At 38.4% G+C, this 23257-nt stretch overlaps 2 protein-coding genes across 7 annotated transcripts in view; one reads left to right on the top strand and one right to left on the bottom strand.

Annotated features, from left to right (window-relative positions):
• Positions 1-12296, bottom strand: part of ARFIP1 (ARF interacting protein 1) — a 124537-nt gene extending 112241 nt beyond the window's left edge. For 2 of the 5 annotated variants that reach the window (XM_081238501.1, XM_081238503.1), the window contains exon 1: positions 12097-12185. The gene's annotated coding sequence lies outside the window, so the exon portion shown is untranslated. Of the gene's footprint in view, positions 1-11866; positions 11947-12096 lie in introns of those variants that run through there. The other 3 variants (XM_081238504.1, XM_081238505.1, XM_081238502.1) reach the window with 3 other exon arrangements.
• Positions 12297-12393: 97 nt separating this feature from the next.
• On the top strand, positions 12394-22916 carry TIGD4 (tigger transposable element derived 4). Of its 2 annotated transcripts, none has more exons than XM_081238480.1 (3): positions 12394-12560; positions 20112-20202; positions 20379-22916. In XM_081238480.1, the coding sequence occupies exon 3, from the start codon at positions 20921-20923 to the stop codon at positions 22457-22459; it is 1539 nt and encodes a 512-aa protein (XP_081094606.1). In that variant the 5' UTR covers positions 12394-12560; positions 20112-20202; positions 20379-20920; the 3' UTR covers positions 22460-22916. The 2 variants fall into 2 exon arrangements, with proteins under 2 accessions (XP_081094606.1, XP_081094605.1); XM_081238479.1 differs by having other exon boundaries at positions 12394-12751.
• Positions 22917-23257: the final 341 nt, after the last annotated feature.

Here is a 23257-nt window from a genome sequence, read left to right as displayed (position 1 = left end):
CCAGCTCAAGAAAAGACCAAATGATAGCTTTAGAATGGGGCCGGTCACCAGGAAGACCAAGCCATGATTAGAAGTTTGGAACTTTCAGAGGTGAAAGGAGCGAGAGGAGTTAATAACTGATAATGCGTCGGTGAGGAAGCCTCCACAAAAATCCCCGAACTATGGGGTTTGGAGAAATTCTGTGGTGAACACATCCATGTCCTGGGATCGTGGAACACCCCAACTCACCGAGATAGAAGCTCCTGTACTCAGAACGCTTCCAGATCTTGCCCAATGTCCTTTCCATCTGGCTATCTATCTGTATCCTTTATCATATCCTTTACTATATAATAAACCGATAAGTATATTAAAAAAAAAAGACCAAATAACTCCAAGCAGATAGGGAAACAGGGAATCAAATTTCTGAGAATTACGGAGTCAGGTACTAAGTCTGTGTTTTATTCATATTATTTAAATGGTCTTACCTTCACATTTTTTAAAAGTTCATTTGTTCATAACTTTAATAATGGACACACACAGGGAATGACAACAAGATTTAAAGTTAATGACTTACTCACTGAACTTACTGTGATAATCACTTCATGACGTATGTAAATCAAATCATTATCACCTTAAACTTATATGTGCTATATGTCAATCATATCTCAATAAAACTGGAAGAAAAAAAAACTTATAATTATGGGAAACCAAAAAAGAAGTTAATGACTTGCAGAATGTGCTGTTTAAGATATATGTGTTCTGATCTTTACACGAATTTGAAGTTATCTTTAAATTTGTCTTCAAAATAAAATGATAAATCATTATTACAAAACTGCCATCAATGTTGAGACTTCACAGACTGGTTTATACTGGAGGCCAAATATGCCTCAAGTCATCTCTGGGGCTCTACTTCCATAAATCAGCCAGGGGTATTCATTAACTAATGAGTGTAAGAACCAATGACCTATAAAGTGAATTACTAATTAACATTTGTAAAAAAAAAAAAGCATAACTAATATTACCTGAAGTTTATAATTCATTCAACTTTTTGGAGTTGTTTTTGATTTATTATCAAAATCACATTTTGTTTTCTATAAACTGAATAGACTAGATCTATTCAGTTTATAGAGGGAAACTATATAAGAACTTTAACCAGAATTTAATGAGGGAGAATTTTATATCCTACAACTGTTAAGTGCATTTAAGGTCTTTCCAAGGACCCAGGAAAGAGAGGGCAGGAGGTAAGAGACTTGCCAGGATCCTAGAAGATAAGAAGAAACAAATACTCCATGGATACCAGAAAAGAAAAAACTGCATTTACAATCTCCATGAGTTAAAGATTCAGAATTATAATATTAAAGAATGAATGTTGAATAGAAATTATAACATGAGCACATTTCAAATTAAGGTACTCACATACCACAGGGGATCTGAAATGGTATACTCAAGGCACAGGAGAGCAGATATAAACAGGATAGACACAGCACATCATAGTGGAATGAGAATTTACACTTTTTTTAAATGAAAATAAGTATGCTGTTATGGAATCTAAAACAAAATTCACTTGAATAAAATACACATAAGCCTTCTAAGAAATTTCCTGAATTTTTATGATGAAATACGAATCTCCAAAGGAATATCTGAAGAGTTATTCTTTCTAGGGGTACTTCAGTAAAAAAGTTGGAGAAGTACTATAATTAATTTTGATGTATGGGAGTAAGGAGTTCTGACTGGAACTCAAGGACAATGCTAGGGAGGTAAATACAGAAAACTGAGGGCAAAAAGTAGCAAAACTTGGGCTTGCTTTGGTCTGAACTTGCTTAGCTTCTCTAGACTGGGTATATCACTGATTTCAGAGACTGGTTAGCGATTAAAGAAAATGGCTCTATTTCTTTCACTCAAATATGTCTATCTTTTCTTGCTCATAGATGAACAGGAAGAGAATGGTAAGATTTGTTTTAATTTCATAATTCAATATTAATTTTCAAGTTGAACTGACTTGTTTACAGTAAAAAATTTAGAGTTAAAATACATAGTGACTACATTAAATAACTATATATGCTAAGAGTGAAAAATAGTATCTAAAATACATTAGCTTTCTAGTTTTGGTCAAAACAATTTAAAATAGTGGGGTTTTTTTATGATGGTAGTTTCCTTAACATGGAGGAAAGATCCTTTTCCCTATTGTCAATGCAAATGATGCTAAACTGAAAATGGTTTACCACACAATATGTTCAAAGTATATTACATTTTCTTTGATAAGTAGAATAATCAAGAGTAAGATAAAGAATCATCTACATTATACTGCTGTCTTTATGTCAACAACTATCTGGTATCTGTAAAAGCTATTTTGTTAGATACTCCTAAATTCTTTTAGACAGTGATAACTTAAGTTCACGTGGATCATTAAGATAAACACATCAGTCTAGATAATTCAAAAGTAGAAAGCTTTGACAAAAAAAGTTAATTCTCAATTATATGCAGTAATGAGAAACAATTTAAAAATCAACAGATATTCAACTATTCTCATCCTCACCATCATACCACCTTCTAACCAAGTGACAAAATGAACAGTTTGGAGAAGTCTTTTTATTTTCCCCATTCAGACTGTGTTACAGAGAAACTAATGAGAAGTAAAATGATAAGACTCTCAAAACTAAATTACTCCCTGAAAAGAAAGCTAGCTGTAAATAAACTCTAAATTATTCAGTGTACTGTGGCCTCATTCTTCACAAACGGCTAGCTAAGGTTCAGAACATTCGCAATGAAGCCAACCAAGAGAATTGGAGAGTTACTGTAAAATTCTGTATTAATTCCCAAAACCATATAAAATAAACCCCTCAATATTCTCAGGTAATTTTTTCAATGGGAAAAAGCTCAGAGGAAATAATCTAAGAAGACAGCTTAATAATATAGAGAGTTACACAGAGAAATATTTATAGATATGTGTATATACATGAGTTAGTGTATATTTCCTAGAAGCAACTCCAGCAACAATGAGCACACATAGTGCCCAGATCTTGGTTTCTAATACCATTCTCCAATAAAGGGAACCAGTGCTCCCTGGAGAAATGGTTGATTCTAGGACTGAGGCAGGATTACATACAAGATGAGCCTGGAGTATCTTGTAGTGCTGGAAAGTAAGAACGTGCTTTAAAAAAAAACACCATAACAGAACAACAACAAAAGCTCAAAAGAATATAGGAACCAACTGAAAGAGTTTCCAGTGGCCAAAGCTGGAACAATTGGAGCAATAAAATAAAGTAACACTGGATTATAATGCAAAGTATAAAATAAATAACCATGAGTCAATGCTGATATAAATAAATGATTGAATAAATTAATAAATGGGAGAGAAGAGGCAAATCTCCCTTACAGAAGAATTCCAAAAAATTTATGTACACACTCCACTGTTACGGAGGTAGAACATAATTCCCCACACATTAAGTGTGCACTTCACATAATGACTTTCTTCTAAAAAGTACAATATGCAAAAGGAAGAGAGGAAAAGTAACTTTACAAGGTACAAACTTGACAAACACTGTCTTAAGCCAGGTGATCAAGGTTAACATCAACAGTGGTAAGGCATATTGATTGTATTTACTCTTTTTTTTTCCTTAAATATTTATTTATTTATTTACTTGGTTGCGCTGGGTCTTAGTTGCAGCTCCAGGGGTTCCTTAGTTGTGGCATGTGAACTCTTAGTTGCGGCAAGCATGTGGGATCTAGTTCCCTGACCAGGGATTGAACCCGGGCCCCCTGCATTGGGAGCGTGGAGTCTTATCCTCTGTGCCACCAGGGAAGTCCCTGTATTTACTCTTGATATACGACAAGAATGGCAACTTGGGGCTTCCTTGGTGGTGCAGTGGTGGAGAGTCCGCCTGCCGATGCAGGGGACACCGGTTTGTGCCCCGGTCCGGGAAGATCCCACATGCCGCGGAGCGGCTGGGCCCATGAGCCATGGCCGCTGAACCTGCATGTCTGGAGTCTGTGCCCCGCGGCGAGAGAGGCCACAGCAGTGAGAGGCCTGCGTACTGCAGAAAAAACAAACAAACAAACAAAAAAACCAAAACAAACAAACAAAAAAGAATGGCACTTTACCTCTGCTGTCTTTCTCCCCAAAACACATTACCCAGTCTAATCATGAGAAAAGAATCAGCCAAATCCCAACTGAGGGACATTCTACAAAACATTTGACCAGCAATCCTCAAAACTATCAACTTGTCATCAAAATGAGGAGTCCGAGAAACTCTTAAAGCTAAGAGGACACATGATAACCAGGATTTATTCCTGCATAGAATCCTGGTATAGAAAAAGGTCATTAGGAGAAAACTGAGGCAATCTGAACATATGTTATCTAATAATGTATAAATACTGGTTCATGAACTGTAACAAATGTACCATACTAATGTAATATGTTAATAATGTGGGAAACTGGACATGGTGTATATAGGAATCTGTATACTATCTCTACAGTAATTCTGTAAATCTAAAGTGATTCTAAAATAAGAGTTTATTATAAAATAATCTAAGAATACTTTGCTATATTATTATTTTATAATTATTGTTTTTAATAATTAATATTAATAATATAAATTTATATTATTAAAATATTTCATTCTTTTACATGTATGCACCCCAATGTTCATTGCAGCACTACTTACAATAGCCAGGACATGGAAGCAACCTAAATGCCCATCAACAGATGAATGGATAAAGAAGATGTGGCACATATATACAATGGAATATTACTCAGCCATAAAAAGGAATGAAATTAGGTCATTTGTAGAGACATGGGTGGACCTAGAGTCTACCATACAGAGTGAAGTAAGTCAGAAAGTGAAAAACAAATGTCGTATATTAACACATGTATGTGGAATCTAGAAAAATGGTACAGATGAACCTATCTGCATGGCAGGAATAGAGATGTAGACATAGAGAAGGGATGTGTGGAACATGGAGGTGGGGAAGGGGGGTGTGGGATGAACTGGGAGATTGGGATTGACATATATACACTACCATGTGTAAAACAGATAGCTAGTGGGAACCTGCTATATAGCACAGGGAGCTCAGCTCAGTGCCCTGTGGTGACTTAGATGGACGGGATGGAGGGGCAAGGGAGGTCCAAGAGGGAGGGGATACATGTATACATATAGCTGATTCACTTTGTTGTACAGCAGGAACTGACACAACATTGTGAAGCAACTATACCCCAATAAAAAAGAAAAACATTTATTTCCATGCACTTGGAAAAAACAGCATAACTGGCAGTTTAATATATTTATAAATATTTATATTTAAAATCCTATATGGCAGAACTCCATGAACTGAAATCTTTAATACTATCAACTTGGAAATTCAATCAATATTTAGGTGTCAGGCACTGGTCTAGGTCCTTGGGAGTCAATAATAAGCCAAAAAAGAAAATAAGATGTGGTCCCTATCTGCATGGATATGGCGGTAGCGGAAGAGAAAGACAATCTTACTGTCACACATATAAACGTAAACGGCAACTGTGGAAAACGTATGACATTACTACCTCATCTGGGAGGTCAGGATATGTCCTCAAGAAGCAAAACTTCAGTTGAGGTGTGAAGGATAGCTAAGAACCAACAAGTGAAATGAAAGAAAAGAAAGAGTGGTAAAGACAGGGAGAAAAGCATGGGCAAAAGCCATGTAATGCAAGGAGCAAGACAAGTACAAAGGGACTAACGAAGGCCAGCATGGGTGAAATGGAGAGTTAAGCAGAACAGGATAAAAAATAAGGCTGGACCATTGTTAAGGAGTTTCGTTTTTATCCTAAAAGCAATGAGAAGCCATAAAAAGACTGGGGAAGAGGAGGGAAGAGTGACAATCAGACGTGTGTTTCAAAATAAATCACTGTGCCTTCAGGATGGATACTGGATTAGAGAGGGGATGAAACAGAAGTGGGTAGACAAGAAGGAAGGCTACTGTAGAAATTTCAGGCAAGATGATGGTAACAAACTAAAGTGGTGGTAGTGGAAACGGGAAGTAGCAGACAGATTTAAGAGATACTCAGAAAGTAAGATTAATAAAACTTGTTGACAGACTAGACGTATAAGGGAGAGGGAGTTATTAAGGATCACTCCTACTGTCCTGCATTTTCCAACTGGAAAAATAATGGAGTCATTCACTGAAATAAAAAGCAAAGAAAGAGGACCAACATTTTGCGGGGGTTTTGGGAGTGAGGGAAAAACCAGTTTAGTTTTAGACCTTGTATTTGCGATATCTAATATATGCAAGAGAGGTGCCAACTAGAAAGCAAAATATATAGATCTAGAGCTCAGACGAGATAGAAAACACTCACGTCCTTAGAAAAGCTGACATCTTTATCCTAGTAAAGCAGCTAACTATAATTGCCAAATATCCAAGAAAAACGTTAGACTTTGACCATCTGTATTTAGTTAAAACAAAAAGCTGAGACAGAACATGGCAGTAATATTTCATCAACTACAACAAAAACTGCTAGGCACCATGCGGAACACAGAGTTTTAAAAATCTTGTTTCAACAGTATATTTATTATGTCACTAATCATACAGTATTTTAAAGTTTTAGCAGGGCTGGCCAATGTCCTTGGAAATATTCAATACCTGCACTAGTCAGTAAAGTAGCCACTAGCCACATGTGGCTACTGAGCACTTGAAACGTGACTGGTTGAACTGAGGAACTGAATTTTATCCTATTTTATCTTAACTAATTTAAATAGTCACATGTGGCTAGTGGCTACTCTATTGGACAGGAGCATTTTAGAGCTTCCTTGTATATTTCATCTAGTCCCAAACCACCACCTTGTGAATTAACTGAGAGCCAGTGTGGGGGATAGAGGGAGTAAAGAAGTAGAAGCTCTCATTCCATCTGCTTGTTATATTATTTGAATTTTTATTTCAAGAATATATCTTACTTGTAAAATTTAAAATATTTTTAATTTTAAAATTAATTAAATGCACAGAAAAATTAGGAAATACAGAAAGAGGAAAATGAAAATAATCTGTAAACCTACTTTAAGAAATAATCTATAATTAACATTTAGCCCTATATGAAGAGGATCTACAGTTTTAACCCTTCTGTTAGAAGGCGCACCAATGGCCCGTTACTCTCTCTGAGTTTTATCATATTTCTCTTCTACCTCATCCCCATCCCAAACACCTTAAGAATCCTATTAGAAAGCTATCATCTCTAGAACTCTACCTCAAGGCTGCCAAAAATAAACACTTCATAGTCCTCTTGCTTATCTCCCTTTCACCACCACCACGACCACCCTCTGCCACCACTGTAACTGGAACCCAATCTCTACCCCACAATATCATGGAATCATTAGTCACTATAGTGAAAAAGAGTACAAGCTTTGGAGTCAAGCAACTTTGAGTCTGTGGTTCTCCTTTTACTATTTGGATGACTTGGACTAATTACTTCTGCTGGTTTCTATACCTGTTTCTTCATTTGTTTATAGAAAATAAGGGTACCTAATACACAGATAGCATCTATAAAGCATAATGCCTAGCCAGAGTAGCACTCGATAAATGACAACTATTACGGACTTCTATGCGCCTGGCGCTGCCCTAGATACTGAAGGGGAGAGCTCTGAAGCAAAACAGAATCCCAGCCATCCTAGAGGTTACGTTACACTGGCTTAACCCCAGGGCCTCTTTCCATCTGGGATGTGAATTCCTGATCCATCCCTTATTAGATGTGTGATCTTATGCAAAGTACTTCATCTAAAATCTAAATTTCTTCATTTCTAACATGGTAATGTTATCTGCTCTTACCTACTTGAGATGGCTGGAGTAAAAATAAAATGAGAATGTATGGGAAAATGCTTTGTAAATTATTATATGCTAAATAAAAAGAAGGTATTAAAGAGTATCATATTTCTCCTCTCTTGGACAAAGCTTTCCAATCAATATGCCAAGAATGGATTACAGGGACTTCCCTGGTGGGAAGGCAGGGGACACAGGTTCGAGCCCTGGTCCGGGAAAATCCCAATCTTAGTTGTTGCTCCGTGGCAACTAAGATCCCTTAGTATAAGCCCGTGCGCCACAACTACTGAGCCTGAGCTCTAGAGACCGTTAGCCACAACTATTGATCTCATGTGCCACAACTACTGAAGCCTGTGCGCCTAGAGCCCTTGCTCTGCAATAAGAGAAGACACCGCAATGAGAAGCCTGCGCACCACAATGAAGCGTAGTCCCCATTCACTGAAACAAGAGAAAGTCCGTGCGCAGCAATGAAAGACCCAGCGCAGCCAAAAATAAATTTTTTAAAAAAAGGATTACAGACATGCTGAAATATTGACACCCCCTCTCCCTGGCCCCCTCGGCCTACAGGGAGCTGGGGAATCTGCCATGCAAATAATCATTTTTATGTGTGCCATGATGCAGAAGTTTGGAAACTTTGCTCTAACACACTATCTCATGTCGGCAGATGCTGGAGATGGCCAAATGACTCCCTCCTCTGGATGATTTAGGGCTCACCACCAACTCTGTTATTCTTATGATCCTGCTTCAAAGACAGTGATGTCACAGTTCCCCAAAGGATCAAAAAGGATCAAGCCCGAACATCAAGGAGCAGCTAGTCCAATGCCATCATACATATACAAAAAATGAAACAAAATAAAAACTCTCAGGTGACAATACGGCAAAGATGTTACCATATTTTCACAAAAGATTTGAGCAATTTCCAGCAATATCTGCCTAGAACCATCTTAAGACAAAAGTTTAGAAGTAATGGAAGAGAGGGAAATAGGGATGGAGGGAAGATGAAAGAGAAAAGAAACAAAGAGAAAAAGAAAATGTAGACTTTTGTCTTGTAGAAAATAGCTGAGAATCCGTAAGAGCTAATCACTGGCTTCCATGACTGCCTAAAGCTAAACTAGAGACTAAAGAGAACAAGATTATTTTCAGGTTCCTTTGTTTGATAGTCTTTTTCATACTTCCTAGAACTAATGCTGGTGTATGTCTGACTTTTAGATTGTTATGGTCCCTACGACATCATCATCCATATTTTGTGGGACTACTGTTTCCAATCTGCACATGTATTGTTAGTTCTTCATCCACAGCCATATTATCTTAAATTCCCTATTAAATTTACTCCTTCCTCCATCCTGAATTTATTCCTTACCCCATCCCAAAGTTATCATTCTGGAATGTATTTATAGCTCCAGACTCTTACAATGCCAAGTCTATTACTTAAAACCTTTATTTTCACATTTTCCACTCCTCATATGCCATCATACATACATACAAACACACACACACACACACACACACCCGACAAACACATACACATATCCGCCCTGTGGGAAAACTATCAAATAACACTCCATAGGCCTCCTCCGAATTCATTTCTTTTTGTCATACTTTTTGGTATGATATTCAACCAGGTGTTCAGCTACTGAAGGTTAATAAAGGAAAAGACCTTCTTTACTTAATGTCTGATAGAAAATAAGGTGAGATACCCCAACACATGCCAATAAAAGATGTAAAGAAAATATGGTAGAAGCAGCCTAGAGTAGTAGTTAAGAGCTCACAGTCTGGATTCAGATAACCTAGGTTCAATCCTGGCTTGACCAGTGTAATTCTGAGCAGATTACTTTAGCTTCAGTTAATCATTTAGTTTCAACTTCTTCATCTACAAAAATGAAACATTTAGCCACTTTATAAGGTTGCTGTGAGGATTAGATGAGATAATCATATAAAGCACTTAGCATCATGCCTGGCACACAGTAAGTAAACAAATGTTAACTGTTGTTATGGTATCAGATATAATCAATCTTCTGACTTTGTCATTACCTTAGAAAGAAACTAATTTAGCATAATTGACTCTTTATAAACTTATGTTTTCTGCCCCCCAAAGTGAGGATGCTAGACAGAGGGAAAATTATTTTGGGCGCAGAATACACTGGTTACTCCATATGGACTATGATGAGCTGTATAGGTCTCTTCAAGTTCTAACGTTCTATGAAACAGGTGTCAAACATTTTAGCACGTCAACCCTTGATCAACAAACACTTTACCATCAAATCAGTAAGTTCAAATATGCACTCTAAACTTACATTAAGTTTGGAAGGATACTATCTTAGTCACAAAAGAGAACGATCATTAAATTCCTAATATAGAGGTAATATGGAGGGAAAGGAGATGTCGAGATAAGCAGCAACATGCCAAAGGCTTACAGACCACACCACTGAAACATCATTTGCCCTTCTGAACAAAGCCGAAGCCCAAAGTAGATGCCTCAAGTGAAAAACAAGAAAATGAAAACAAAGTACACTAGAAATTTATACTTTTAGTCTGAACTGTACCCAGTAGGTTGGTGATACTAAATATGTATTAAATAATAATAAATGTATCAATTTATAAATCCACTGGATCGCCACAACATTGGCCACAAATACTTATCCATAAAAAGAAACCTCAAAACCACAAATCAGGAACTAAATAAACAGGCAGTCTTACTTCCTTCTCTAGGTCTAGGAAGAAATTTAGAAACACTGAAGTTTTGAAGTAGCTAGAGATTTCATCACTATAAAGCTGGAATCTCTGCATTCTACTCTCCTTGGTGCCCAAACTAGCTATGTACAGTTTGAAAAAGTAGTAGCTCCACAAAAAAAGTTTTCATTAACTTCAAGACACTGTCTAAGGAGTGGCTTTTAATCTACCTGGAGGTTATATATCTCCTTTGAGAATTTGATAAGAAGAATGGACATTCTCCCCAGAAAGGAGAAAATGCACTGAAAACAAAACTGTGCACTTAATTTCAGGGGTGGGGATGAGAAAGTCCCCTGAAAGTCACTGACCACTAGACCACAGTCCCCAAAGGCATGACCCAGGATTAAGGCAAACTAATTTATCAATTTGAAACGGAATGAAAGTAACTGAGACCGAGATTTTAATCCAGAAAATAAAACAAGATTAGAAATATTTTGTTTTCTCAGCTAATGAGTGTTAGACGTGGTGGCTGGGAGAGGGTGTTGGTCATGTTGAGTAGGGAAAACAAAAAAACACAGGACTAACAAAAGACAAGTGGAATTAAAACAGTACTGACATGTAGTCTCTTGCATTCACTCTCAGACAGCAGCAATAAAATGGCCAATTCCTGCAGCGTTAACAAGGAACGATTTAAGGTACCCAATTTTGGTGCACATTCCCACGCCAGTGAAGTTAATTAAATGGCAAATGTGAACCCACACCTGCCACACTTGCAGGTGAAAGCACAAGTTTAACCAAAGTCCTGCAAATCATTTTTTCCTTAAGAACCGACTGAGAGAAATTATATGCTTTAATCTAGGAGAAAAAAAGGAAGGGAGGGGGCCAGCAATCCTCAAACGGGGTGGCTAAAGGATCTGCAGGAAGTGTTAACTACAAACCTTTTGAGATCAAAGGTCTCAAGAGGGAGATGAGAATAAAACAAAGGAAGTAATAATAAAATAAAGTAAAAGGGAAAAGCGTCTAGAAACTGTTCTTAAAACAAAACAAAAACCTCTTTCCTTTTTCCTAGACACGTAAACAGTAGTAACTTGGCAAAGAGGAACGGACGAGACGACGGCACAACTTCCTTCCCAAACTCCAGCATTCCTTGGACGTCCTCGCAAGCAGTCAGGCTTGGGACATTTCACAGGCAAGGCTCCTCCCTGCACCACTGCCCGAGAAACCTCTCGCAGGGACTATCGCTAGCTCCCTTCCTCTCACTGCGGGAGAGGAGAAAGAGGGGATGCAGGGAAAGGAGGAGAGAGATAAAGGCTGGACACCAAACCTGAAGGTGGCCCGCTCCGAGACTCAGTCGAGAAATTCCTGGATCCTGCAACCCCTTTCCCCACTAAATACAAGCAAAACCGGGAGGGTGCCGCCCTGGGAGGGCCAGTCCTACCTCTTCACCCGGCTGTTTCGGGGGCACACTCAGGGGGACAGGAGGAACGAAGGAGCAGAAACCCAACGCCGAATGCCTGGGCAGAGAGAGACGGCACACACAGACTAAGGACATAAGTGCCCCGTGGAAGTCCGGAACTGCGAGCCCCAGAGGCAACGTGTCCAGCCCCGCCAACCATCTCCGAGAAGCATTCCCCCGCCTCTTTCCCAGCCGGCCAGCTCCGCCCTCACCTGTCTGCAGGGAAGCCGGCAGCTCTCACGTCGAGGATTATCCCTGCCTCTGCTCTCCGGAGTCGCCTCAGCCCTGGCAAGAAGTGAGCGGAAACGCGACCCGGGCCTTTTCCTTCCTCCCCTTCTCCCACGCACCTCGGCTCCTCGGGGGTGGGGAGCAACAGCAGCTGTCACAGCCTCACACTGACCAACCGCCGAGGACACTCAGACCGGCGGCACCTCCACCAGGCCTACAGCTCCAACACCGCGAGCAGCGGAGCCGGAAGTGAGGGGACCGGAAGTAGCGTTGTCCGTAGCCCTGGACGGCCTCTCTCTCCCTCAGTCTGGCCGGCCCAGCCACGTCTCGATGGTGCCAGCGCGCTTCCCCCGAGGCCCCCTCCGCCCCGCTCCAGGAGGCGGGCCCCGCCCCTCCCGCTGCGGCCCCTAGCAACCACATCCGGGACTCAGCCGGCGCCTTTGCCCGGGTAATTTTTTGGCTGCGGCTAGATCACTGTGGGGGTGTGTGAGCACGGGTCCAGATGCACCTGCCAGAGCTGGGAGCTTGCCGAAGGGCGCGCCGGCCTGGTCTTGAGTGGTCGGAGGTCCAGGAGCCCTCGGCATCCTTTTCTCACCCACACACCCCAGCCTCACGTATTAGGCGTCCCCCCAACAGACGGTGAGCCGGTGGCGGGAGGGTGGAGGTGGACGTAGCTCACCGCCTCGCAATCACAGGAGAGCCAAGCTTCTTTCTCAGCTGCCAGAGAGCACGTAGAAGGTTATTCCAGCCCCGTGGGAGGTAGGAGGGTGGAGGGAATGCGGGGTTTAGGGAGCAGACGGGATGCGGGCGCCTCACTCTTCTTCCCCAGTGCCTGGGAAGCCACCCTCTGGCCACGTCACTCACGCCCACCCGCTTCAGGAAGACCAGACCCCCTCGCGCGGCATCCCTGAGTTCTTATGATTTGCTCTATCTTTGTGATCACCTTCTGCTCTGCTCGCTCGCAGACAGTGTATCCATGATACTGTTCTTTCCTGCTCCTGTTTATCCAGAGGACTGATTTCTGCTTTCTTCGCTCGCCCCGTTACTTAAGTAGATCACTGCCCTGTCTACAGAAGCCGACGAACAGTCCTTCTCTCAGATCCCTTTGTAGTTTCCTAAGTGGAGGCCCCAGTCTGTACTTCGGATATTCTCCCTGTCCCCAGCACCGTATGGCTCTGCAGTGGTGCTAGACAAACCTGAAGCTCAGTTACATACAGTACATAGCGGTGATCCAGCCGAGCGCATCTCCCTTCAAGGTTCCGGACTCCGCTTTTACTTTGACAGCCTTGGGTGCTCATTTTCACCACCATTTCACTTGCAAGAATGCCAAAGGCAACAGTGCACTCCGTGGGACCTACCCCTCTTTAGACCATAATTCTCACCTGCCTTGTCACATTAGTTGACAAGACATTTTTAATGACTAAGTGCCCGATGGCAGAACTCTGCTTCTCCAAATTTGTAGGGAGTTTCAGCGTAGTGAACTGTATATCCCTGTACAGATAATCTTTCCCATATCTGTGAAGAGTAGATACCCGTGACACCACAAGTATTTCAAAAGTAAATATTTATTGTCTGAAATCTCCAGGACACCTTCTCTGACAAAAACCGTAATGAAATCCCAAAACATAAATCTGTGGTTAAAGGGCCCTTATCTTAAATGGGTGAATATATATGCCGATTCATTTAACTTAAGTTCTACAGTTTACTGTGGATTTTCCTGTTCAAAGCCATCCTGTTAGTCTTCTCAATTATAAGAAAAGGATTCTAATCTAGGATAATTACTGCTCTTATTATATAGGAACAGAATGGAACTTAGTAGTAGATGGAAAACAGTGAAAGTCTATGCACTTTCTTTGGGAAAAAGGAAGTAGTAGTCGTTATTCTTGGGTTTGGGGAAAATTTTTCATACTAACTCAAAGACTATTTTAAACCTAACCTTGCTTAGATGGAGACTTTTTTTCATCTCTCTCTCTCTCTCTCTCTCTATCTCCCCCTCTCCCTACAGCTTGGGGAATTCTGCCTGCCCATTCTCCTTAGGAAGAACAGAAAAATACTACTTTTCTTTTAACTGCCATTGTGTTTGGAGAAGTAAGACAAAAAGGGAATAGCTGCCTGTCACATATGCTTATGACATGGGGCTTATCTACTCATTTACCTTTGCACTGCTATTGGCTATTATTTAGCTTTAGAAAAATCAGGTACCATTTATTCACTTGGCTTGTGGGGAACTGTGGCAGCCTATCTTTTATTTATTGACCGGGAAGGAAAGGAGGCAACAGGTTAAAGGATATTGTTATTTTTCCTTTCTGAGTGAATTAAATGTGCATGCAACCTTTTCTCTTTGCTTTAGATGTTGAATACTGTATTCTGCTTATCAATATTTCCTTAGAAGAAGAAGGTGCTATTTTTCTTTTCTAGGGGAATTCTGGTAGTGTCCCAGTAATTTTATCACTGTTTATTGACAGCTTCCTTTTCATGAAGAGATATTCAGTTACTGATTGCACAGTGTCATTCTCTGGAAATAAACCCTTGATTAGAGGGTACTGATTAATGGAACATTTAAACAAGCCCTTGAATAGTAGAATGAGTAGAACATCAGAGTAGAAATTGTTTTAACTAAGAGAACAAAAACGTGTTCATAATTCCATTTTCTGGAGTTAACATTCAACATTTTGGTCAGGATCTTTTTTTTCTGTGAGTATTTTTTTCTTCATTTATTTAACAGATCGTTCTTAAGAACCTACTGTTTCCTGGGCACTAAGCACTGTAGGAATAGCCATGAGCCTTTGCCCTCATGTAACTTTCAGTGTATGTTGTATTTGTTGGCGTACAGTTTTGTATTTTGCTTTTTCCACTTAATATAGTATGGAATTCCCATCATATCATTAAATAGTCTCCTTCAGTGACTCAATAGTATTTTAGCATATAGATATTCCTTAATTTATTTATCTAATCCTTTTTGTTATACATTTGGATTATTTTTGGTTTTGTCTATGATTATAAAACAACAATATGAGGAACAGTCTTGTGTGGTTGAATTCTTAGATGATTCCAAAGATGTTCACCTTGTATAATTCCCTCCTCTGTGAACATGGTAGTATATCATTCCCATGATTATATTATATTACATACAAAAGGAATTTTGCAGATGTAATTTAGGTTACTAATCAGTTGACTTTGAGTTACTCAAAAGGAAGATAATCTGGGTGGTCCTAAACTGACTACATGAGCCTTATATTTTATTTTATTTTATTTTATTGAAGTATAGTTGATTTACAATATTATATTAGTTTCATATGTACAACATAGTGATTCAATATTTCTATAGATTATACTCCATTTAAAGTTATTACAAAATAACAGCTACATTTCCCTGTGCTGTACAATATATCCTTGTTGATTATTTATTTTATAAATAGTAGTTTGTATCTCTTAATCCCCTATCTTGCCCCTCCTCCTTTCCCTCTTCTCAGTGGTAGTCACTAGTTTGTTCTCTATATCTGTGAGTCTGTTTCTGATTTGTTATATACATTCCTTTGTTTTATTTTTTGTATTCCACATAAAAGTGATATCATAGATTATTTGCCTTTCTCTGTCTGACTTATTTCACAAAGCATAATACCCTCTAGGTCCATCCACATTATTGCAAATGGCAGAATTTCATTCTTTTTTAGGGCTGAGTAATATTCCATTGTATATTTATACCACATCTTTATCCATTCACCTGTTGATGGACACTTAGGTTGCTTCCATATCCTGGCTATTGTAAATAATGCTGCTATCAACATTGGGGTGTGTGTATCTTTTCATATTAATGTTTTTGTTTTCTTCAGATATACATCCAGCACTGGAATTGCTGGGTCATATGATAGCTCTGTTTCTAGTTTTCTGAGGAACCTCAATACTTTTTTCCACATTGATTGCATCAATTTACATTCCCACCGACAGTGTACAAAGGTTCCCTTTTATCCACACTCTTGCCAACATTTTTTTATTATTTTTGATGATAGCCATTCTGACAGGTGTGATGTGGTATCTCATTGTGGTTTTAATTTGCATTTCCCTGAGTATTAGTGATGTTGAGCATCTTTTCATGTGCCTGTTGGCCATCTGCGTATCTTCTTTGGAAAAATATCTAATTAGGTCTTCTGCCTATTTCTAATTGGGTTGTTTGTTTTTTGATATTGAGTTAATGGGCTGTTTATATATTTTGGATATTAACCCCTTCTCGGTCACATCATTTGCAAATATTTCCTCCCATTCAGTAAGTTGTCTTTTCTTTCTGTGTATGGTTTCCTTTGCTGTCCAAAAGCTTTTAAGTTTAATTAGGTTACATGAAACTTTTAAAAGCAGAGCGTTTTCTCCTGCTGGTGGCAGCAGAGGAAATTAGAGAGGTTTGAAGCATGAAAGAGATTTGACATGAGGAAGGTTCTCTGTTGCTGAAATAAAGAGGGCCACAGGCAAGTACCTGAGGGAGGCTTCCAAGAGCTGAGAACAGTCTCTGCTCACAGCCAACAAAAAACCCAGAGACCTCAGCCCTACAACCACAGAAGCTGAATTCTGCAAATAACCTGAATGAACTTGGAAACAGTTTCTCCTCCAGCCTCTAGATAAGAGCCCAGTCTGACTGACATCTTGATTTCTGCCCTGTAAGACCCGAAGCAGTGGACTTAGTTAAGCCCACCTGGACTTCTGGCTACAGACTGTAAGATCATAAATGGGTGTTGTTTTAAGCCATTAAATGTGTGTTAATTTGTTACACAGCAATAGAAAATAAATATATTTGTAAGCTAGATTATTTTTACATCTACAATTTTTGGGGGAGGGGATAAAATCCTCAGTATGGACTTGCTGGATAAAACTTATGCACATTTTTAAGGTTGTTTTTTTTTATTTATTTATTTATTTTAATTTATTTATTTTTGGCTGCATTGGGTCTTCGTTGCTGTGCGTGGGCTTTCTCTAGTTGTGGCGAGCAGGGGCTACTCTTCGTTGCAGTGTAGGGGCTTCTCATTGTGGTGGCTTCTCTCGTTGTGGAGCACGGGCTCTAGGTGCGCAGACTTCAGTAGTTGTGGCTCACAAATTCTAGAGCGCAGGCTCAGTAGTTGTGGCACACGGGCTTAGTTGCTCCGCAGAATGTGGGATCTTCCCAGACCAGGGCTCGAACCCGTGTCCCCTGCGTTGGCAGGCAGATTCTTAATCACTGCGCCCCCAGGGAAGCCCCCTTTTTAAGGTTTTTGTACTGTATTGCTAATTTGCCCTCCATAAGCTTTGTACCAATTTATTTAACATAGGTTCCTAGCAACCTATGTTACTGCATCCTGGCAAACACTAGATACTACTGTTCTGGGAAATAAAAGCAAAAACAAAAAGGTATCTCCTGTTTTGAAGGAAGATTTACATTTCTCATATTGCTGACCATTGTTTTCTTTATTTGGAATTCAGTTGGTAAGTCTTTTTTAGTGAATTGCCCGTTCTTAGTCGTTAGTTAGCTTTACTGTTGACATAGAGAAGGTTGTTCCTAACATGTAGTACAGCATTTCTCTTGTAATATTTTCAAGGGGTAGAATGATTAATTGAGAGAATGATTAATTAATTGAGAGAATGAATAGTCTAAGAAATATTAGCTACTGCCATCTCTCCCTGCAAAATAATAGCCCAGCCATTGTACTGTGGGAGAATGGAAAATGTCAGCTTCATTGATTAGGCAGTATTGGTGCCTTCTTCTTCGCTAGGGAAAAAGTTTAGCATGTCTGGTTTGTCATTAGAAGTGTGGTTGTTTCAGGAATAAATATATATTGCATCTTACCATGGAAAATTGTAGATTTGACTACTGTTCAAGAAGGAAATATATACTGTTAACTTCAGAAAAAAACTATCTTCCTAAATAAACATATCACTATTTTCAATTTGATCAAGATAATCAGTAATCTCTGATTGTGTATACTACATTGCTTTATTTGGGATGGGGTAAGGGAGAAAATTCAAGTCACTTTTCTGTAATCCTTGTTATTTGAGATGATAGGGTTTATTTCTGACAAATGAAATAAGGCAGAGGGAAAAAGGAAGGAAAGAAGAAAAGAGGAAGAAAGGAAAGAACAGAAAGAAGAAAGAGATTCCCTCTTTCTTTTGGAGAGTAGTTTTCCTTAATTTTTCTTAAGAAATTGGTTCTTGCTACCTACATTTCTGAAGATTGGTATCTTCCTAATGAGAGCAAGATATTTTTAATTTTTAATTTTGAAATAATGGTAGATTTATAGGAAACTGCAGAAAAATATACAGGGAGGTCCCATATATGAGTAAGATTTTTTTTTTTAGTTGAATGGTCAAATCTTATTTACTTAGAAAGGTAAATACCTTTCTAAGGTAAATACCCCCACCCTAACAGTTGGATATGGAACGTGGTTGCTATTTGTGTCCACAGAATTCATAATGGCTATTCTCCTATGGAGGCCTGATATTGCCTTTTGGGGTGGGGGGTAGGTTTGGATAGGCATTGGAAATGCTGAGTTGGCTTGGTGCTGGAGGCATAGAATGTGCCCCTGTTAGAGGAGCCACACCATGTAATTCAAGGACACTGTAATATAGTGAAAAGAATGTAGACTTGACATTAGAAAGCCTGGATTCTGGACTGCATTCAACCACATTATAACTGTATGAGCTTTGAAATCCACTTTTACCTCCCTCCCGTGTTGTTTGGAATACAGGAAGTAAAGCAGTTTAGAAAGTAACACTCTAGGCTCTCATAATTATTTTTAAGACCTTTTTTTTGCAATAACAGCAACAACGAAAACTCCTTTACTGGTTGTATTTCCTATAATAAAAATTACTTCTTTGATTTTGATGACAAAGGCAGAGGAATTTTAACAAAGTTTTGTGCAAAAAAAAAAAAAATGCATGTGTCATCTTGAAACCTCGTAGGACAGAGAAAAATTAGAGGAATGGAATGCCCACACTCTCACAGGGAAGTAACACGGGTTCATCAAATTAGCTTGTTTCCTTGGCCTGCAGGAGGCCCAAAGACTGTGGTTTCCAGTAGGGGAGATGCTACCTGGGAAGGTAGAGGCGAGCCCACCTGGGGCCCTGTGACTGTTCTCACAGTACTATTTGGCTTAAGAAGAGCTCTGCTTTCAGTATATGTTTTAGGTGGGATTCTCGCTTCTCTTTGAAGTACAATTTCATTAAATCTCTGAATTTTATAGATTGACACAGATGAAAGGAACATTAGAGAGAAGACAATGATGATGATATCATCAAACATTTATTGAACACTCTGTAAGGTGCAAAATACTGTGCTAAGTGCTTTACACCATCTCACTGAATGTTCAGTTACCCCACGAGGTACTTGCTGTAGTCACCCTTATTTTACAAATAAGGGTGCCAAGGCTTCAGATGGTTAAATAAACTACCCAGGATCACATTCAGTACTAAATGGCAGAGTCACTTGTCAATTCGGGTGTGTCTGGCACCAAAGTCCATCTCCTTACACTATGGTAAGCCCTTTATTTTACAGATAAAAAAGTGGAAGTCCTGAGAGATTAAGACCATGGTCACTCTCCTTCTAACTCTTCGTCTAGGTCTTTTTCTGCATTATATCTTCTCAGTAATTTGTTTATTCCTATGCATTTTATCAAGTATTTTTGGCCTTTATGCATCCAGCTAATGTGTCAAATTGATAAAAAGTTACTAGATTTTTAAGCATTTAGATAGAATAAGATTTTGATTTTTAAAATTTGTAATGGAATCCCTTGGTTTGATTTTTAGTGAAGCATTTTGTACCAGACTCCTATAAAAGAGACACTGTCTCCCATGTGCTATTAAAAGTTGGACCTTGTGACCACTGTCTGACTGTGTTTTTCTTTTAGAGAAGTCAGAGGGGGCAGTTTGTGACTTCATGGAAAAAATAGCCACCAAAGATCTATCCAGCATCATTTTTAGTTCTTTAATTTTGGTAAGCTCACATTTTCAAAACAGATTAAATTTGTCTGATTTATTTCAGAAGTATATATTACAAAGCATTCAAAGGCAAGTGAGAATTCAAAGGCTCAGAGCAGAGCTAGAGAGCTTTTCACAAAGACACCATTTAGGAGGTAAGCATTTCTCCTGGAAACTTTAGTTATTGTATTTTTAGAAATATGTTCCTATTCTTTTCATTATTATTAAAAGCATAACTAATTAGTATAAATATTTTTTGATATTCAGTTGACATATCATTGTTAAAATTGTTGTGTGTTTTTTTTTTGTTTTGTTTTTTTAATATTTCAAGAGATAGAGGAGATCGTCAAGTCCTAGAAGGGTTCTACCATATTCTTCTCCATCCTAAAGAGACTTGGAAATTAATGGGTAACATTTTGCATGAAATTACTGGATGCTTTTCTTCTTATCTCTGAGGCCTTCTGTGGAGAATTAAGAGGAGGTTGAATGCACGCATGGATAAAATGGATCATCTTAAAGGATTGAAGTTCCAAAAATACATCAGCAGGACTGGACAGGTTTGACATAATGAGATTTCTATTTTAGCTTGACTTCTGGAACTCCGAATAAACTATAAACTGAGCTACACAAGGTCCTGGGGAGGAAATTTCTCTTCTAAAATATTCTAGCTGCAGATAACATTTTTCTTATTCAGATCCTTTGAAGAAATTATTTACTCATCCATTTTCTGAGGAATACGACTATTAGACACTTACCGACTTTTAATATATGAAGTGGAATACAAAGCAGCAACTTGTATCATACTGGAAAATAAATTTTCATCAAGAAACAGACCCAGAAAGAGAAGACATCTCTACGTAAGCACAGGGTGAGATGGCAGAGGCTCCTGTGGATGCCTCAACTCTGCCCGTAACTGTGAAGAAAAAGAAAAGTCTATCCATTGAAGAAAAGATCGACATCATAAATGCAGTAGAAAGTGGTAAGAAAAAAGCAGAGATTGCAGCTGAATATGGAATAAAGAAAAATTCATTGTCTTCTATTATGAAGAATAAAGACAAGGTTCTAGAAGCCTTTGAATCTCTGAGATTTGATCCAAAGAGAAAAAGACTGAGAACTGCTTTTTATACAGATCTGGAAGAGGCACTAATGAGGTGGTATCGAATCGCCCAGTGTCTGAATGTACCAGTTAATGGTCCAATGTTGCGCCTAAAAGCTAATGATTTTGCCCAGAAACTGGGACATAATGATTTTAAGTGCAGCAATGGTTGGCTGGATCGCTTTAAATCCAGGTATGGTTTAGTATTCAGAGCTCAACCTGTAGAAGCTACAGGTGTATCAGTAGACCCTTCAGATGTCTGGCACCAAAACATACTTCCTTATTATTTAAATGATTATCATCCTAAAAATGTTTTTAATGTAAAAGAGACTGGGCTGCTTTATCGAATGTTGCCTACAAATACATTTGCATTTAAAGGAGAAACATGCTCAATTGGCAAGTTATGCAAAGACAGAATAACTCTGGTGGTTGGGACAAACATGGACGGCTCAGAGAAACTTCCTTTGCTTATCATTGGAAAGAACAGAAATCCACATTGTTTCAAAGGTGTAAAATCATTGCCTGTGTATTATGAAGCTAACAAAATGGCACGGATGACCTCAGTTGTATTTGAACAATGGATGCGGAAGCTTGATGAGAAATTTCAAGCCCAGCAAAGAAGAGTGGTGATTTTTGTTGAATCGTTTCCTGCACATCCAGAGGTAAAAAACCTAAAATCCATTGAGTTAGCATTCTTTCCATCATGCTTATCTTCCAAACTTATAGCCATGAAACAGGGTGTTATTAAAAGCCTTAAAATCAAATATCGACATTGTCTCATTAAGAAATTTTTAAGCTCTGTTGAAGGCAGCAAAGAATTTATGTTTTCCCTGCTAGATGCAGTTGATACGTTGCATCTCTGTTGGAGGGCTGTCACCCCAGAGACTATTGTTAAGAGCTATGAAGAGGCAGGATTCAAATCTCAAAAGGGAGAAAGTGACAAGACAAATGCAGAGACGGACACTGGTCTTGATTTGGTTGTCCATGCCCAGGCGGCAGGAGTGGAATTTCCTGAAGGCTTATCCATAGAAGAGTATGCTGCCCTGGACGATGATTTAGAGACATGTGAAGCAGCACCAAGTGGTGATGCTGTATGGACCAAAGAAAGTAAATCAGATGAGACTGGATTTTATACTTCTGACGAAGAGGATGATGGTGGATCTCTGGGAACCGAACTCCCTTTACCATCAAAAAATGTGGCAATAACCGCTTTAGATACTCTGAAAAGTTTTCTTAGAAGTCAAGATATGAATGATGAGCTTCATAATTCTTTAGCAGACCTTGAAATTTTTATTAACTCTTTATCATCTAAGTAATTATTTATTGTACAACATCTGAAGATAATAGCTTTTTGTAATACATTTTACTATTTAAGGTATGTAAAGGGAAAATACTACTACTTAAACCTAAAAAATGAAAAACTAGTAATCTTTGGTTTAATTGCAAATGTCTTTAGTCTGAAGAGCAAAGTTCCCTAGGTAGATTAAATAATGAGTAAGTAAATGAATAATATGAATTTCAATTTAGTAAGGTTTTGGGGAGCAGAAAATGAATTTCAGAGGCCTTGTACTTGAAACATACAGCATATATGTCAAAAATAAAAAGAACTCTCCAGCTGTTTGATTCATACAGGTTGAACTGGTGATTGCTATTTTCTGGGTTTTTTTAAGTTCAGATCATGTTCTAGGATATTTTAATTTATCTACCTCATCTAAGAAACAAAATATCTATCTACTGGTTAGATATTTAGTTTTATAAACATATATATTCTAACTAGACTTAAATATCGAATGTTAATTTTAAATTATTTTTCTCATAACTAGCTAATCGTCCTAATAAAAACTATGAAAAATTACTGAAAATAAAATCTGACCCAATTATATACCGATATGTTTAAAAATGTGTCTAACTTTCAAGTTATTTCTATATAAGATCAAATAAAAGACTATGACCTTATCAGATTTTTTTTAATCATCTATAACCAGAAGGTGATATGGGTTCTTCCTAAATATTTGTATGTATATGTGTGTGTTTAAATAGAAAAATACATTATTGAAACATATATTAAACTCCTATGATATTTATATTTTAATAAGATTACTCTTAAAAAGTAA

The sequence above is a fragment of the Mesoplodon bidens genome (genome assembly GCF_964165515.1).
Source record: "Mesoplodon bidens genome assembly, chromosome: 1".
In the NCBI taxonomy this organism is placed as follows: domain Eukaryota; kingdom Metazoa; phylum Chordata; class Mammalia; order Artiodactyla; family Ziphiidae; genus Mesoplodon; species Mesoplodon bidens.
This window is presented reverse-complemented; position numbering and strand designations above follow the sequence as displayed.

Excerpts from the sequence above, each read along its gene's own strand:
- TIGD4 (XM_081238480.1), top strand. The coding sequence starts at position 20,921 with ATGGCAGAGGCTCCTGTGGATGCCTCAACTCTGCCCGTAACTGTGAAG.